The sequence below is a fragment of the Teleopsis dalmanni genome, chromosome 1 (genome assembly GCF_002237135.1).
Source record: "Teleopsis dalmanni isolate 2A chromosome 1, ASM223713v2, whole genome shotgun sequence".
NCBI lineage: Eukaryota > Metazoa > Arthropoda > Insecta > Diptera > Diopsidae > Teleopsis > Teleopsis dalmanni.
This window is the reverse complement of record NC_051846.1, coordinates 163,476,893-163,492,853: the sequence shown is the minus strand read 5'-3', so window position 1 is coordinate 163,492,853 and position 15,961 is coordinate 163,476,893. Positions and strand designations below refer to the sequence as shown.

General features: G+C 26.8%; 2 protein-coding genes across 3 annotated transcripts; one reads left to right on the top strand and one right to left on the bottom strand.

Moving 5' to 3' along the window:
• The first annotated feature begins 3,301 nt into the window (after window positions 1–3,301).
• On the top strand, window positions 3,302–7,846 carry LOC119669775 (mothers against decapentaplegic homolog 3). Its single transcript, XM_038079793.1, has 2 exons — window positions 3,302–3,738; window positions 5,024–7,846. Exon 2 carries the CDS (start codon window positions 5,185–5,187, stop codon window positions 6,592–6,594), a length of 1,410 nt encoding a protein of 469 aa, XP_037935721.1. The 5' UTR covers window positions 3,302–3,738; window positions 5,024–5,184; the 3' UTR covers window positions 6,595–7,846.
• A 2,468-nt stretch (window positions 7,847–10,314) lies between these two features.
• LOC119669776 (zinc finger protein 724-like) lies at window positions 10,315–15,346 on the bottom strand. Of its 2 annotated transcripts, XR_005251637.1 has the most exons (3): window positions 14,627–15,346; window positions 13,761–14,566; window positions 11,225–11,306 (listed from the first exon to the last, which is right to left on the bottom strand). XR_005251637.1 is itself a non-coding variant. In XM_038079794.1 (2 exons), exons 1-2 carry the CDS (start codon window positions 13,237–13,239, stop codon window positions 10,332–10,334), a joined length of 1,227 nt encoding a protein of 408 aa, XP_037935722.1. In that variant the 5' UTR covers window positions 13,240–13,305; the 3' UTR covers window positions 10,315–10,331. The 2 variants fall into 2 exon arrangements, 1 of the variants encoding a protein (XP_037935722.1); XM_038079794.1 differs by lacking the exons at window positions 13,761–14,566; window positions 14,627–15,346 and adding an exon at window positions 12,988–13,305 and having other exon boundaries at window positions 10,315–11,306.
• Window positions 15,347–15,961: the final 615 nt, after the last annotated feature.

Below are 15,961 nucleotides of genomic sequence, written 5' to 3'. Positions count from 1 at the left end.
TATTTATTTTTGTGTTTATTTTTATTTTATTAGACACCGTTACAGTTTTATATATAAAATATTTTTTGATCTACGAGATCCAATCTGTATTTTATTTTTATGTATTTATTTTTATTTTATTAGACACCGTTACAGTTTTATATATAAAATATTATTTGATCTACGAGATCCAATCTGTATTTTATTTTATGTGATTTTCTTTAAAAAATTTTATTGCTTAGCTATGTTTAACATTTTCTATAGCATTTAATGAAACTATTTTATTAATTAGAATGTAAGAATTGTATTACAAATGATAATTTAAGTTTTTATTAACATATGGTGTAGAAACAAAAATGTTGATATTTTGTATTTTTAAGATTTAAAGAAAAATAATGAAATTAATGTTTTAAATTTAAAAATAAATATAATTAAAATTGATGTATATTATATATTTCCAGCACACTCATTATTTTTGTTTGAAATAAGTCGAATATAATAACTATTAAAAGTATTTTAATACTAACTAAACCAATTTTAGTTTTAAAAAATACATGTTGAAATGAAATAAAAGTAAAAATATGTAAATATGAAATTATGTGTAAAATATTTCATATTAAATATTAAACATTGTTAAATACGCAAAGTAATATCAATATCAAAGAAATATCTATAATTTAAATTTATATTTTAAATTTTAAAATTAAAATATTAAAAATTGTTGTGTTGGGTGATATAAAAAGTTTTTTGGTACCTTTCTGAACAAACATTTTCTTCATTGAAAATTAATTTTAATCAAGTCTATATTGTCATTTTTTGGGTAACTTCATCATTTTATCGGTGTAGAAATGCTGTGATTTATCGGTAAAAAATTATAGCGAATTTTCAGTGAGTTTTCGATCAGCCAACTTTTTATCATTAAGAAAGTTTAATATACACCGAAATAAATGGTGGCTATGTAGTGTAAGAATTGGGGTATGTGGTGGAAGCATCAAAGTTTTCAAACCAAGTTGTTGGCAGTCATCAAATATGTTCTGCCTGCTTATCTCTGTTTGATTATTTCAAGCGCTCGAGTTGTAAGCAGTGGAGGAACCCATAAATCACTTTATCAAACTGGAGTAGCTCATAGTAAATAATTCCGTTCTAATTTAAACATTCTCTCAATGTAACCTTGCTTTCCGCGAATCTAAGCTTTGAAATTAGTTGTGGAAGGTCGCTAGCCTTTAAACATTTCCATTCCCATTGACTTCATTTTGTTGCGCTTTAGCAGCGTTTCACTAACGGTAATTACGTTCATCAAATTTCTTTCTTAATTAAGTTTGTTTTTTTTTTAATGGTTCCAAACTCGAAACTTCCACTGTTTCCTGACAACTTGTTTGTTCGTTTGAAATAATCCGATTAGTATTCACTTTTTATAGTACCCAATATATTTTTTATACACCAGTATTTTCTTTTGAAATAAATCAAATATAAGTACTATTTTAATAATAACATTTTAAAATCAAATAAAAGTAAAGAGATGTAATTATGGAATTATGTGTAAAATATTTCAAATTAATTGCTGTTCAATACACAAAAAAATAAATTAAATGTGAATAAACATAAATATTGATTGTATGCTAAATAATTATTTTTTATATTATTTAATTTATTTTAATATAAATTTTTGAAATTCATAATAATATTTATTTGAATTAAAAGCCTATTCACTAGCGGTCGAAAAGTGCATAATAGAGAAAACATCGATAAAAGTTCGTAATGCTTGAACTTAATGTCTATAAGATAAGTTAAGTTCAGGATCTATTGATATTTGTAGTTTAAAATAAATAACAATACTTATAACTGAAAAGATAATATTAGTGTACATTAATTGTTTTTTTTTGCGCTCAATCTTTATATTTCGCGTGTGAATTGAGTCTCTATATATTATTTTGTTATTGTGATTTGGCTAGAACTTAATATCTAGGTACAGAAGCTTTATTTTGCTTAAAGCCACGCTAAATTTAAACATAAATATTTCGGTCGACACTAATACAAACACAAACACACACATTCTATTTTATTCTTTATAATTCATATTTATGCCATTTAAATCATTAGTCTTTTTATTTAAATTCAATTTATTTTTACAAATTTAACAATACTTTTAGATTAACATATAGCAATTAACAATTTTAACTTGTTGCTGACTGTTATTTTTCTTACAAGCTGCATGCATAGCTGTGCTTATTAGGGCCGTGTGCGAGTTCGAGTAAATTGATGGTAAATTAAGGGAAATAGTACATTATGTCGGGATGGCAGCGAACGTTGGTATTTACCAGAATTTCGAGTAGGGTAAATTAGATAAAAATTAGGTGTTACCATTGTGAAAATTTTATTAGACGTTTAATAAATAAATTTGAAAACTTTTAACCAAAAATAATAAATAAGTGCAATAAATAAATAATTAAATATTTGCATAAGTGCAGTGCAAAACATTCCTAGGAAATTTCACTTTACTTTACTCAATTTACTTGAACTCGCACACGGCCTAGTTATGATAATTGCAAGTATAAACATAATATTTTCGTTAAATTTTTATAGTTGAAATCTTTATAATATACTTCTCCATTTATTTACAGCAATTTAAAATAAACAGAAAGTAAATGATTTGATAGAAGTTCTAATGTTTATGTACATTATTAAATACATTTAATAATATATGTACAAACAGAAGAGTATTGATTATTTAACAATAAAAAATAAAAACATAATTTATTAACTCAATTAATCTACAGCTAGTTTATGATTAATTCGTTTTAATATAAACAAAGCAAGTGAATTTGTTAATAAAACTTTAACAGCAAAGTAACAAAACTCCAGAAAAATGGGCGATTATAAAACTCAGGTAAGGCTTTGGGTCAGTTGGTTAAGGTGCGCTGACTCTGAGCTTCAACTTTGGCAGGCCATAAGTACGATTCCTGGTACATGCAGTCTCAAAAAAATCTTTACGAATACTGAAATACAAGAATTATTTCCAAGTACACTGATAATAGGTATTTGGCAAAACTCGAAACAACTGTATGGTCAGCCAAAAATTCAATTAATAAAAATAATATAAAATTAATTTTTGTTATTGTAGTTCACTACTGTTCGAAAAACCTTTTTATTTAATATATTTTACAATTGTATCAATTTGTACAGAACTTCATAATGTAGCTTTTCATATTACTTTGAAGTTTATTTTTGCAAAAATCTATGGATATGGCATCACTGATTGCCAATTTTTTACACATTCATTCATGTTTCTCTTCAACGACGGCGAACGAGCAACAACACGATTAATTATAATTTTTTGTTGAATCCGTACAGAGGCAGAGTTTTTTTTTCATTTAATTTTTCATTTTCTACTATTTGGGAAACTTGAAATTAATTTTAATGTTTCGAAACTAATAAATAATATAAAGGTTGAATATATGCTCCTAAATATTAATAAGATAAATTGAAATTTTTGCGGTAAATACAACGATAAAATTGCAAATAATTTGGTATCAAATCAGTAGACTGAAAAGAATTGAATATTCTTTGAAAGTAGTTGGGTACGAGGCAGTGAAGTGCGGCATACAATTACAGTATACGGAAAAGGCGCAGACAAAAAGCATAAAAGAGAAAAAACGCAAACTAAAAAAGGAAGGAGGCGAGAAAAGTATCCATAGAAGACATTAAGTGGGAAAGGTCAGCAGACAGACGACCGCCAGACAAAAGCGATTAAGAAAAGCGGTAAATAAAGTGTATAAAACAAACAAAACTTTAAATCCAAGAAAATAAGCAAAATATTAAAGAAGTGCGTATATGTTCGTAAATATTGTTATTGGACGTATTTATTTTGTAATTATTCACACCTCTTTTAATAGTAGTTATATAGTTATATATTTGAGGTTTTTTCTTAACTGCGTAGATGTTTCGTTTATAGTTAAAACTAAAGCTTTAAATTAAATTTTAAATTAAGATTTGTAAATTGAAGCATTAAAACAGATTTCAATAAAATATTGAAAATAATGTATATGTTTTAGATATAAAGTTTTTCTGTAAACTATGTTAAAGGCTTCATTCAATATACACTTGTATATCTGATAATAATAAAAAAACATATTTTAAAATAATTTCTATTATAAATATTTATAATATATACCATAATCTTACAACCATAAGAATTATTTCTGTGTGAATTATTTCAAGATTTTTATTAATACAACATATAACGAATATAACAATATAGTATAATTTGTATCTAGAACTATGTGTCTTAATATAGTTTTTCTAAAAAAGTCTGTACAAGATATACGTTATTTATTTATTTATACAAATCTAATGTAGTATTTATGAGTATATACATTATTTATATACTATTATATACATGATATACTATTTATACAATATATAACATATATATTTATATATGTAGTGACAGCGTTATTCCTTTATTTATACAAACCTAATGTAGTATTTTGTGATATCTATTTATACAATATATAACATATATATTTATATGTGCAGTGAAAGCTACACACTGACGGAACTACCATTTCTGTCCAGTTAAAATCTTGGTTTAAAAATTCGCTTTTGAGAGATGTTTCCATATAACCCGCTGAAACCCGTTTGTGAAGTCATTTTGAGAGGTGTCGCATGGCACTTGGTCGTCGCTGGCGACGAATGGCTCCGAGACGTAGACCCGGTCGTTCTTGGAACCAGAATGCCTGTTAAACGGTGGTTACATTATTTCAAAAATATAATTGTTTTATAATAAACATAAATTTTAAAATTATATTTATATAAATAATTATAATAATATATTATTAATTATAATTATAAAATTATATTTATGTTATATTTATAAAAAATTTCGAATTAACGACATTACGCGGTTAGGAGAGACGTCCGTTTATGGTACCGTTCATTTATTAGGGATTGCACTGTATATATTTTTATTTTAATTATTTCATAAGCACAATTATATAATATTAAACATTATTTTTAAAGTTTATGTTTATGTATATTATTACAGATAATTAAGATAATTTGAAAGTCAGAGAGCAGGGGATTAATAGAGGATTAATATCTTTAAAGTATTTGAAGTGTTATTGGATTTATCACATCGCTCTCACAAAACAATAAAAAGTGAAAGTCCACGATTTTAAATCGTGAACAGTTTCTGTTCAACGTGAAATGTTGTCATTTGCACCTCCAGTAGTTAAACGTTTATTAGCACTTAAAACAGGTAACGAAGATACGATTGAAGGCAAGTGGTCAGAGAAAGCAGTAAAAAATCTTGTTAAAAAAGTCAAAAAAAACTCTTCACTTGAGGAACTTGAACGTGCGATATCAACACAAAATTGTAATACACGTTGTGTAACAGTACCGCGCAGTAAACCCGGTGCTACCGGCGAAAGTCTACGCAAGGGTTTGCCGCATGTTATATACTGTCGTTTATGGCGTTGGCCTGATTTACAATCGCAAAATGAATTGAAATCGCTTGATCATTGTGAATTTGGATTTCATTTGCGTAAAGACGAAATTTGTATTAATCCATATCATTATAAAAAAATTGAATTCTCAATACTTGTACCGAAATCATTGCCAACGCCACCAGACTCAATTGTTGATTATCCACTTGATAACCATACACATCAAATACCAAATAATACAGAATATAATGCTGCTACTATACGTAGTGCATCATTAAGTCCGCCACAATATATGGAGCTATCTGCCCATCATCAACAACAGCATTCGCCTTTACTTGTTGGCATGAGTGCCGCTCAACAGCAACAAATGGCAACTAGTGCAAATGTTTCACAAGGAGCCTGTAATATGGATTCACAATCAAGTGTACTTAGTGTTGGCAGTAGTATTCCAAACACAGGTACACCACCCCCTGGTTATATGAGTGAAGATGGTGATCCCACTTCAGATCCTAATGATAATATGAATATGTCGCGCTTAACCCCTCCAGCTGATGCTGCACCTGTTATGTATCATGAGCCAGCATTTTGGTGTTCTATATCATACTATGAACTTAACACGCGCGTTGGAGAAACATTCCACGCATCTCAACCGTCAATTACTGTTGATGGCTTCACTGATCCTTCAAATTCGGAGCGTTTCTGTTTAGGTTTACTTTCAAATGTTAATCGCAATGAAGTTGTTGAACAAACTAGACGTCACATTGGTAAAGGTGTACGCCTTTATTACATTGGTGGTGAAGTATTTGCCGAATGCCTAAGTGATTCATCTATTTTTGTACAAAGTCCTAACTGCAATCAGCGTTATGGTTGGCATCCAGCAACTGTTTGCAAAATACCACCAGGTTGTAATTTAAAAATATTTAACAATCAAGAGTTTGCCGCATTACTCTCACAATCAGTGTCGCAGGGTTTCGAGGCTGTATACCAATTAACGCGAATGTGTACGATACGTATGTCATTTGTTAAAGGATGGGGTGCGGAGTATCGGCGCCAAACAGTAACATCTACTCCGTGTTGGATTGAACTACACTTAAATGGACCATTACAGTGGTTAGATCGTGTGTTAACACAAATGGGATCACCGCGTTTGCCATGCAGTTCAATGTCATAAAGTCTATAATTTTAATATTTTAAGTGCGGTAAACCCAAAAAACAAAAACAAAAAACAAATTCTTTAATAATAAAAGTTTTCTTAATATTAAGCATGTATTTATAGAATTAAAATGGCACAAATGAAAAATGTTTATATAATGTGCTCATATTATTGATACACCATTCATCTCACCATATCTAGTATAAGTAGTATATCTTTTTTTACACTCTGTTTTATGTATTCTGTAAAGTATCTGAAGAGATTAACTTCAAACAATTAGATGCCCAAAACAAGCATAAAATGCTCAAAATTTTCAATAACTTATTCTATGGGTGTTTCTAATGAATCATCTACAAACAAATTAGAGAAACATTGCAATGTTTTACTAAAAAAGACAAAAAATTAATAATATACGTGACTGTACCGAAATTTTAATACCGTTCACACAAATAAGCTATATACATATATATATTTTTTTTTTCGTAACATACTCACCATTTATAATGGTTTTAGTGAATCATATATGCACAATAGATCTATTCTGGTCGCAGTGCATTCTAACCTCTAATAATTATAATGGTGAATCATACCTATTATTCAGAATTTTATTATGTGTCCAAGATGCATTTTATTTCCATATTTAATTCCATATGAATACACAGCTCAATTCGTCTTTTCGGAGGTGCGAGTATATATAATTTATATTTTCCAGTTTTCTTCACTGTGTTAAAAACATCTTGACAAACTTATACATCTTCCTGAAAAGTTTTTCCATTATTTTGAATATGGAACATTGCGATTTTCCGAAATGTTTGAAATTTCTAAGGGCAATAATTTGTATTGTATTGGAAATCCATATGTTTTAAGTTATCTCTAATATATAATACATATTCCTAATTGACATAATATTAAGAAAGTCTACAAAACTAAATACTAACCATTAGAAACGTTTTAATGAAGTGCTGAAAAAAAACGATTCAGACTTAATGTACAAAGTAATATCCCAGTGTTTTTTTTTTAACAAGTTCCTTTTTTTATAATAAAAAATATGAATAAGTGAATATTGTATTAAAAAGAATAAAATGGTAGTTGTAGCTAAATACTTAGTCTTGCTTTTGCTTAAATTTCTAAAAATATACCATTATCTTCCCATAATAATAGTGATTGATATATCAGCCTCCAAAATTCCAAATAGATATAATCTAATTCAGAAATTCTGTAACACAATTTTCATATAATTTTTTCATATAATAAAAATTGCGATATTGTCTATATTATTTTATCTACACAATATTTATAATTTTATGTAGAATCTTTTTTGTTGTATTATTTTGAAACAGTTATATATAATTTTATGTATTTATTCTAAAATCATTAAAACTTGTTTTGTCATCAATTAAACTTGTTTTGTTTATATATATAATATAATTTATATTTTATTAATTTTTAAGTCTGAATCGTAAATTAAAAATATATTTTACATATTTGATTTTTTTTTCTCTTATAGTAATTCAACATATTATATATTAACATATACAAGATACAAAAAAAATATAATTTAATTAAGTGAATAAAATTAACTGATTAATAATATTAAGAAAGAACTTTTTAAATTATAAATTGAAGTTTTTTTTCTTGTATTAAACCTATTTTTATTTTAATAATTTTTTATTGCTTGAAGCAATTAATTTTTATGTTGTTATATTTGAATATAAAATGTTAATTGATTTACAATGCTTTTATATATATTTTCTTTTTTAACTTAAAAAAAAAACAATTATTCAAAATTATTAAATTATATAAAATTGTAAAGTTAAACTGGGAAAAATTGGCTACAAGCTTATATACTATTGCGTTATAAAAAGTTTATATTTATAAATATATATATAAGATGTATGATTTTAGAAATATATCAATAAATAAAATACAATTTCTTTTATTAATGTTAATTTCAATTTTTATATATATTTAATTATAATAATTTTTCGTGTGTGGATTGAGTTTATATACAATTTTAAAGTTTACAAATTTGAAAGTTTAAAAAAAAACATTTTTCAATGCTTTTCCGATTTCAATATAATTTCTATACTTTACCATGGTATAAAGTGTTTGTAATTAGTATCTTTGTGTTGAAACACACAACGTTTCTATATCGGATAACAAAATATATAAAGTGGAGAAATTTAACTAGAATAATTTATTTTTATTAAAATGAATTTTTAACTGACTAGCTTTTTCGAGTAATGGTGTGTTAAAAAAAAATTTAATATACTTTTACATATTAAAATGTCAATGAATTTTAATTAAATATTTATATTTATACAATTAAAACTTAATTCATTTAAATTACTTTATTCTATGTATTTGATTGTCGGACTTGAAGTCTTCTTTGTAAAACCTTAACATAATGTTAACATAAAGAAAAGACTTTTTTCAATAGTTAATTTTATTTATACAGTTTTTTTATATTTACAAATATTTTACTTTACTTCTTCGAATGGTCTACAAATTAAGTGTATAAATAAATATACTGTATAAATAAAATTAACTATTAAAATAAATGTTTTAGTTGTGTTAAAATTATTTATTCAAATACGTTTATTAATTTTATAATTAGGATTCATTATTCAAATTATATTACAAATATATGTCAGAACTCCATTTTATAATCTACAAAACTATGCAAATAATTTAAAATGATATAACATGCATATTAGAATTAGAAATCACACGAACCTATGTTACCTGGTATAGATCTCATTCTAAGATTATGCTCTTCCGCCTTGACGAGCAAGAGACGTTTAATTTATTTGCTTTATATTTGCTTAAAAGCTTTTTACGACACAAGCCCAATTGTACTTAGTATGAAATTTTTCTTTTAATAATTAGATGTTCTTTTACCTTAACACAATCAAAAATCATTTTCTTCTGATGCAAATCAGAATCCTTTCTTTTATCATGATAGTCAACATTTACCACACGAGTCTACTCGTACCTAATATAAGATTTCTTTTATCAACTTTTATCAGATGAAACTGATATATAACCAAATAATTCGTCCGTCACTTCTATATGGTTGTGTAGCGTTTAGCAAAGCTTCAAACACTACTATGCACCAGTTAGAAATTGCACAAAGCCATGCTCTGAGAAGACTTTTCAAAGTTTCTTGGTACATTAGGACGAATGACATCCTCAGGGACCTCAAGATTGACCCCATCAAAAAATACATAAAGGATAGAGCCCTAAAATTATTTGCGAAATCTGACAGACTTACTAACACCGCGTTATCAAATCTCAGAATGGTTACAGGCTCCTCGGGGAGGTATGCAGATCTGCGGTCAATTATTGTTTAGTCTGATGAAGTGATAAACAATAATCCAGTCAAGGCGGATTAACCTCGCAGTTAATAGAGAGTAAAAGTGCTCAGGTGCACTGACTCAACTAGCCTCAACACAATAAGATGATATTTTGAATTATGATATTCAAAAACTATATAATTTGCTTAAATTATTATTGCCAGAAATGCTTCTATTAATATTGACAAAAATCATTTATATCTGATGCAGATTTATTTTTCTCCTTATTTTAAAAATTTCAAGATTATTGTCGGTAGTCTTTAAACTTAAAATCGAAGTTCTATATTCTTTTTTATTGAGTTTTTTTTAAATTTAAAATCCTAATATTACAGTAATTTCTTTAACATGTTTTTATTATTAATATTGAAATAAGTTAATGTTTCCTTTAGCGTTAGTATTTTAATCTTTTAAATGAGATTTCATATGTCCATATAGACCCGCGCTTTGTGCGAATGCCTTATTACAGAGATGACATATATAGGTTTTTACATTCAAGTGTATTTTTAAATGCTGATTATAATTTGATTTACGTTGAAATTTCATATGACATTTATCACATTCATAGGGTTTCAAATCTGTATGTGATAATTTATGATCCTTCAGTTGGGATTGATTGAAGAAGCACTTATCGCAGTGATCACACTTGAAGTCTCGTTGATTGTTGTGCCTTTTCATATGCGCCGTTAGATAACACTGAGACGTTAGCACCTTTTCGCATATAGTGCAGGTATATTTTTTTGTATCCATATGTTCCATTTTCATATGTAGACGACGTGAATGCATTGAATGGAATTGTAATTCGCAATTTTGACACTTGTATAGCTTATCACCGGTATGTAAGCGCTTATGTACTGCTAAATAGTTTCGAAATCTAAAAGCCTTGTTGCAAATTTCGCATACGAATGGTTTCTTATTTGTATGTGTGATGCGATGTATTTTCAATTTATTGAATTGTCGAAAACGTTTACCACACTCCTCGCATTGAAAGGGCATTTCTCCAGTGTGTATCATTTTGTGTATACGTAAATTATAAAGATCATTGAAAGCTCTATCGCATATATCACAATAGCCTGGAGTACGTTTTTTCTTCTTTTTTAATTTATCTGAAGTTTTATTAAGTTCCTGCTTGCAAATGGTTTTTTGATTGTTTATAAATTTTATATCTAACATATTTTGATAAGATCCTGCTTTATCAATTGGATATGTACTTTGGTATATGGTTATAGAATCTACTGACTTATTTTCATTGTCGTCGATATTTTCGTCTTTTTCAGTTTCCGCGCAATTATAATCAATATTTTTTATTTCTGAAGTTGTATTTGTTGACGAATTTATTGACTCACGTATATTAAGTTCTTCCATTTCATCAAGGGTCTAAAGGTATAAAATAAGAGAGAATACTTATTAGTATAATTTTTTAATACATAACATTGTTTTAATTGTATATCAACTAGTTTTTGTGATTATTAGTATATATGTATCTTGTTTTATTGATTGATTAGATTAGTTTTGAGGAAGTTTTAATGGAATGATAAATATTTTAAACTTTTTCATGGACAAGTGCTTGATATGAAATAATGCATATTATGATTTTGATTAACAATGTTAATAATAAACCAAGATTGTCATAACTTAAGAATTCTCAAAATCCAACACGTGAACTATAACACAATTTTGTGATTACAATCAGTAGACATTTAGCTATGACGACTAAGCACCATTTATTACTCTCATTAGAATTTGATTGACTTCAAATCAAATTCAAATCAAATTAAGAATGATAGAAAAACAGCAAGCTATATAAAAAAAATAAGAATAAGTTTCAGAAACGGTCGGGTCAACTTTCACCAGAAACCTCTGGTTTCTACAACAACAGAAGTAATTTTTAATTTAAAACATGACACATCTCATTTATAAAAAATATTAATTATTATTACACTAAATATTAATTCCATAAATTATCTTTTGTTAAAGCTATTCGCAACTAGATATAAAAGATATTAATTATGAATATACAAAAGACTAAGTTCCATAGCTTAACTTTTGTTAAAGTTATTTGTAATTAATTAGTTTGAATTAGTTTGTTATAGCTTGAATGGTATCACTTTATCTTTTGTTGTTGTAATTCAACTAAGAACCTATTTTTGAGGGTACCTCATCAATAACATTATTCTTTAACTGTTTAACCCGATGTAGTTTTTGACTTTCTCTAATATTTCTCATTGTCTCTCCGAACGACGATGGCTCCAGAATGTGCACCCGGCCATTCCAAGTACCAGGTTTGTAGATTTATGGAACATATATTTTTATTGGTCTTATTTTCTCATAACAAATTTATTTCAGAACTTGCATTTTGATCAAATGTTAGTAATAGTAATAGTCATTACTATATAGACTAAAGACTAGTAGAGACTATTAGTTTCAAATAATTTTTGTACAGAGTGCGAACATTTTAAACATAAAAAATAGTGTAATAAAAAATAGGGGCCTTTATTTGTGTTAATCAACATATAAATTAAACATTTGAAATTTATTATATATTAAACTAAGTGGTTTTTGTGAATGTTAATTATTTATGTAAATAAATAAGTAATTGAAAGCAACAAAGGCTTCCCAAATAGAAAAGGTAACGCAACCTTATCACATCTTTTATTACTAATGATCGATAACTTATAATATTGTAGAATCTAAGATAATATATGAAATATGTCATTGTTTTCATATTTAAGTTGTACTCAGATTGAATTCGGTAAACTTGTTTATAATTGAATAATTTGTTTTTATTTAGTAATTTTTGAGAAAAATAAATAATAACTCAAAATTTACCGTTTACTCAGGAACGGAGCTTGATCTGAATAACCCTAATGTTAATAAATTATAAACATGATCGTAATATTTAGTAATGGAAGCAGTAGTAATTCTTTATTAAAATCACAATTTTTGGTTACAAATTATGACTATAAGCTTATATAAAATACATTGCAGTCAATAGTTTGTCTAATTTATTTTAATTAACATTTTAAGCAATTTTTTTATACTTAAATAAGTTTCTCACCTTATCAAGTTCGTTTATAAACTCTGTACTATGTTTTTCAAAATTTATTTTTTCCATTCGTTGTATTTCTTTACTTAATAGATGATCCAATCTATTCATTTCTTTACTACTACTCGAAGAAGCTGTAGTCCTCCATTTGTAATTATTATGTTCAAATAATAAATGTTCATGATAACTTTCAATATTATCAAAATCATTTTCTACGAAACTACAAAGTGTACATTTATATAATAAATTTCCAAAACTGTTCATAACAATTTCACCACATTTTTGTGGACCCGCTATTATATCATCAATTATGTTATTTTCATCATTAAATAAGTTTTCTAAAAGATTTATTTCATCAATAACATTAATTGTGATTTGTGAATCTGGATTAAATAATTTTTCTAATTCGTAACAATTTGTTTTGATTTCCATTGTATTAATAATTAATTTTTTGAACTACAACAAAGTAATATAAATTATAATGTTAAACGCTAAGGAGGTTCCGAAAATACTAAACAATATGTACACTTTTAATTTTCAATATATTTAATCGATTAGATAAAAATTTTAATCGCAATTTCATGCTAGTAATTTTTTATTTTAAACAATCAATAAAAAGTATAAACATATTTTATCATAATTGTTTTTATATAAAAATACATATATGTAGGTAGAAATTAGATAAAATTAGCAGAATGTATAAAGCATAATATAAGCTAAAAGTAACGATACAAAGTTTAAATATATATGTACATATGTTATATTTTCATATATATTTATTTTACCTTTGCAATATAATTTTCTTTCTATTACTCATTAATATAGTGAGTAATAGTACATTGTTGTTGTGGAGATTCTATTTATCTTCTGAATTGTCTTCATTTTTTTGAGCAATGTCGTGCTTCTTTTTAAGATGCATATAAAGTGCTGGCCTCTGATTGAAACCCATTTGACATATTCTGCATTTGTATTCCTTTTTGTTTTCATGCAATTTGATATGTGCAACGAGTGTTTTACGACGCTGGAAACCTACATTACAAAATTTACAAATATGGTTACGTTCTTCTGGTTGATGAGTTAACATGTGCGAATTTAATTGTGCACTGTTATAAAAGCTTTTTGCACAGACATCACACTTCTTGGGTCGTGTATTAGTGTGACGTTTCATGTGTTCTGTTAGCAATCCAGCGGTAGCATAAGTCAAACCACAAACAGTGCACATAAATGGACGAGCACCTTTATGACGTTGTTCATGTAATCTTAATTCGGCGCGTGTAAAGAATTTTTTTGTACATAGACTACATGATAACGTCTTTTCATCAGTGTGCCGTTTTTTATGTTGACGTAAATTAAATGCTTCCTTAAATGCCGTGCCACAAATATCACATTTATATTTTTTTTCTGTTATATGAGATCTAGCGTGGGCATACATTTTATTTCTCATTAGAAAACTTTCATTGCAGTGTTTACAGTAATATTTTTTGGTATATATTAAATGTGTCTTATTTTCTATTTTTTTTGCTTTAATATCTTGGTTTGAAATTTCTTTGGCATTATTAACATTTTCGTATAACGAAACCTCCTCCTTATCCTTTTTAGAAATACATTAAAATAATAAGTAATAATTTTATGTTTAGTTACTTTTACTTACAAATACAAGAGTTGAGTTGGAAAGTTCTTCGTTTGACTCGAGTTCTTCATTTGTTGGATCAAACTGAACGCGATTTTGTAGCTCGGAAGGAACTGGTGGACGGCAACTTGTTTTAAAGGTTGTTGAACTGCACTTGTAAGGCGACTCTGCTGCTTTTGGTGCAGCATTACTGATAAATTCAAATTCTTCGTCAGTTGAACAATTATCTATTTCTTTTTTTACATAGAATTCTTCTTCCTCTTCTTCAGTTAAACAATTATCCACTTCTTTCTTTATGCGTTGCTGCATATCTTCAGTTATGACCGAAGATTGATCTTCTATTATATCTTCAACATTCAAACTGATGTCCTCTAAATATTCTTCTTGGTAGAATTCATTTTTATAACCTTCAGCGAAGTCGTCATCTGAGATAAATAATTCTTTAAGTTCTATGTTTTGAAAATGTGTTTTTGTTAAATGCGTCTTCATATCGTCAAAATTGTTGGATATAGCATCACATACTGAACAATGAAATTTCAATGTTTTATTCTTTGTTAAAAATATCTCACAGCAACGACACTCATAAATATCGTTGAAATTTAATATTATTTCATGTTTGGTGTCCTGTATTTCTTTTTCAGAGAAGTAATTGTGCACCACAATATCACTTTCCATTTCTAATTTTATACAATAATTAGCGTTAATTTAAGAAAAGCAATCAATTGCTGCTATTAAAAATAAACAAAAACAGAGCAGCTGTTTGGTTCAGTGTTGCCAGTTACTCTAAGTTGAAATAAAAATACATCCATGGAACCACGAATTCATTAAATTCTTTTTGTTTATTTTTGAAAAATATTTTATGAAAACAGTGTTTATAAATTACAGTAATCATTTTTATTTAATAAGTTTTTATAAAAAATATTTTTTATGAATAATATGTATTTATAATTATTTAAGTTTTTGTACAACAAAATTCGTTTAAAAAATTATCTGCTGTTAAATTATTAACAATATAAGAAAAAAATATAATAAAAGGCTAACAAAACATGTTAATTCCTTTGCAAGAAATCTTGCACTTCTATCCATTACTTCCCACCTAAAAAGAGCTGACCCCATCTAGTATTAATTAATATTCAATAGCTTGAAGTAAAAATCGCACCTCTCTTTTTAGTAATCTGATAAAGTTGAACCGCTTTCCTAAAAAACCACCCAACATTCATTCTAATGAAATTTTACCCATTGATCTAAGTGAGGTTCGTGATATAGGATTTACTTATTTTATTTTCTTTTATACAATGTATAGTTAAAATAAAAATTTGTAATATTAATATGTAATAAAAAAAACAAAAAAAAAAG

Excerpts from the sequence above, each read along its gene's own strand:
- LOC119669775 (XM_038079793.1), top strand. The coding sequence starts at position 5,185 with ATGTTGTCATTTGCACCTCCAGTAGTTAAACGTTTATTAGCACTTAAA.
- LOC119669776 (XM_038079794.1), bottom strand. The coding sequence starts at position 13,239 with ATGAACAGTTTTGGAAATTTATTATATAAATGTACACTTTGTAGTTTC. Across the intron at positions 11,307-12,987 it reads TTATAAACGAACTTGATAAG|ACCCTTGATGAAATGGAAGA; the intron begins GTGAGAAACTTA and ends TTATACCTTTAG.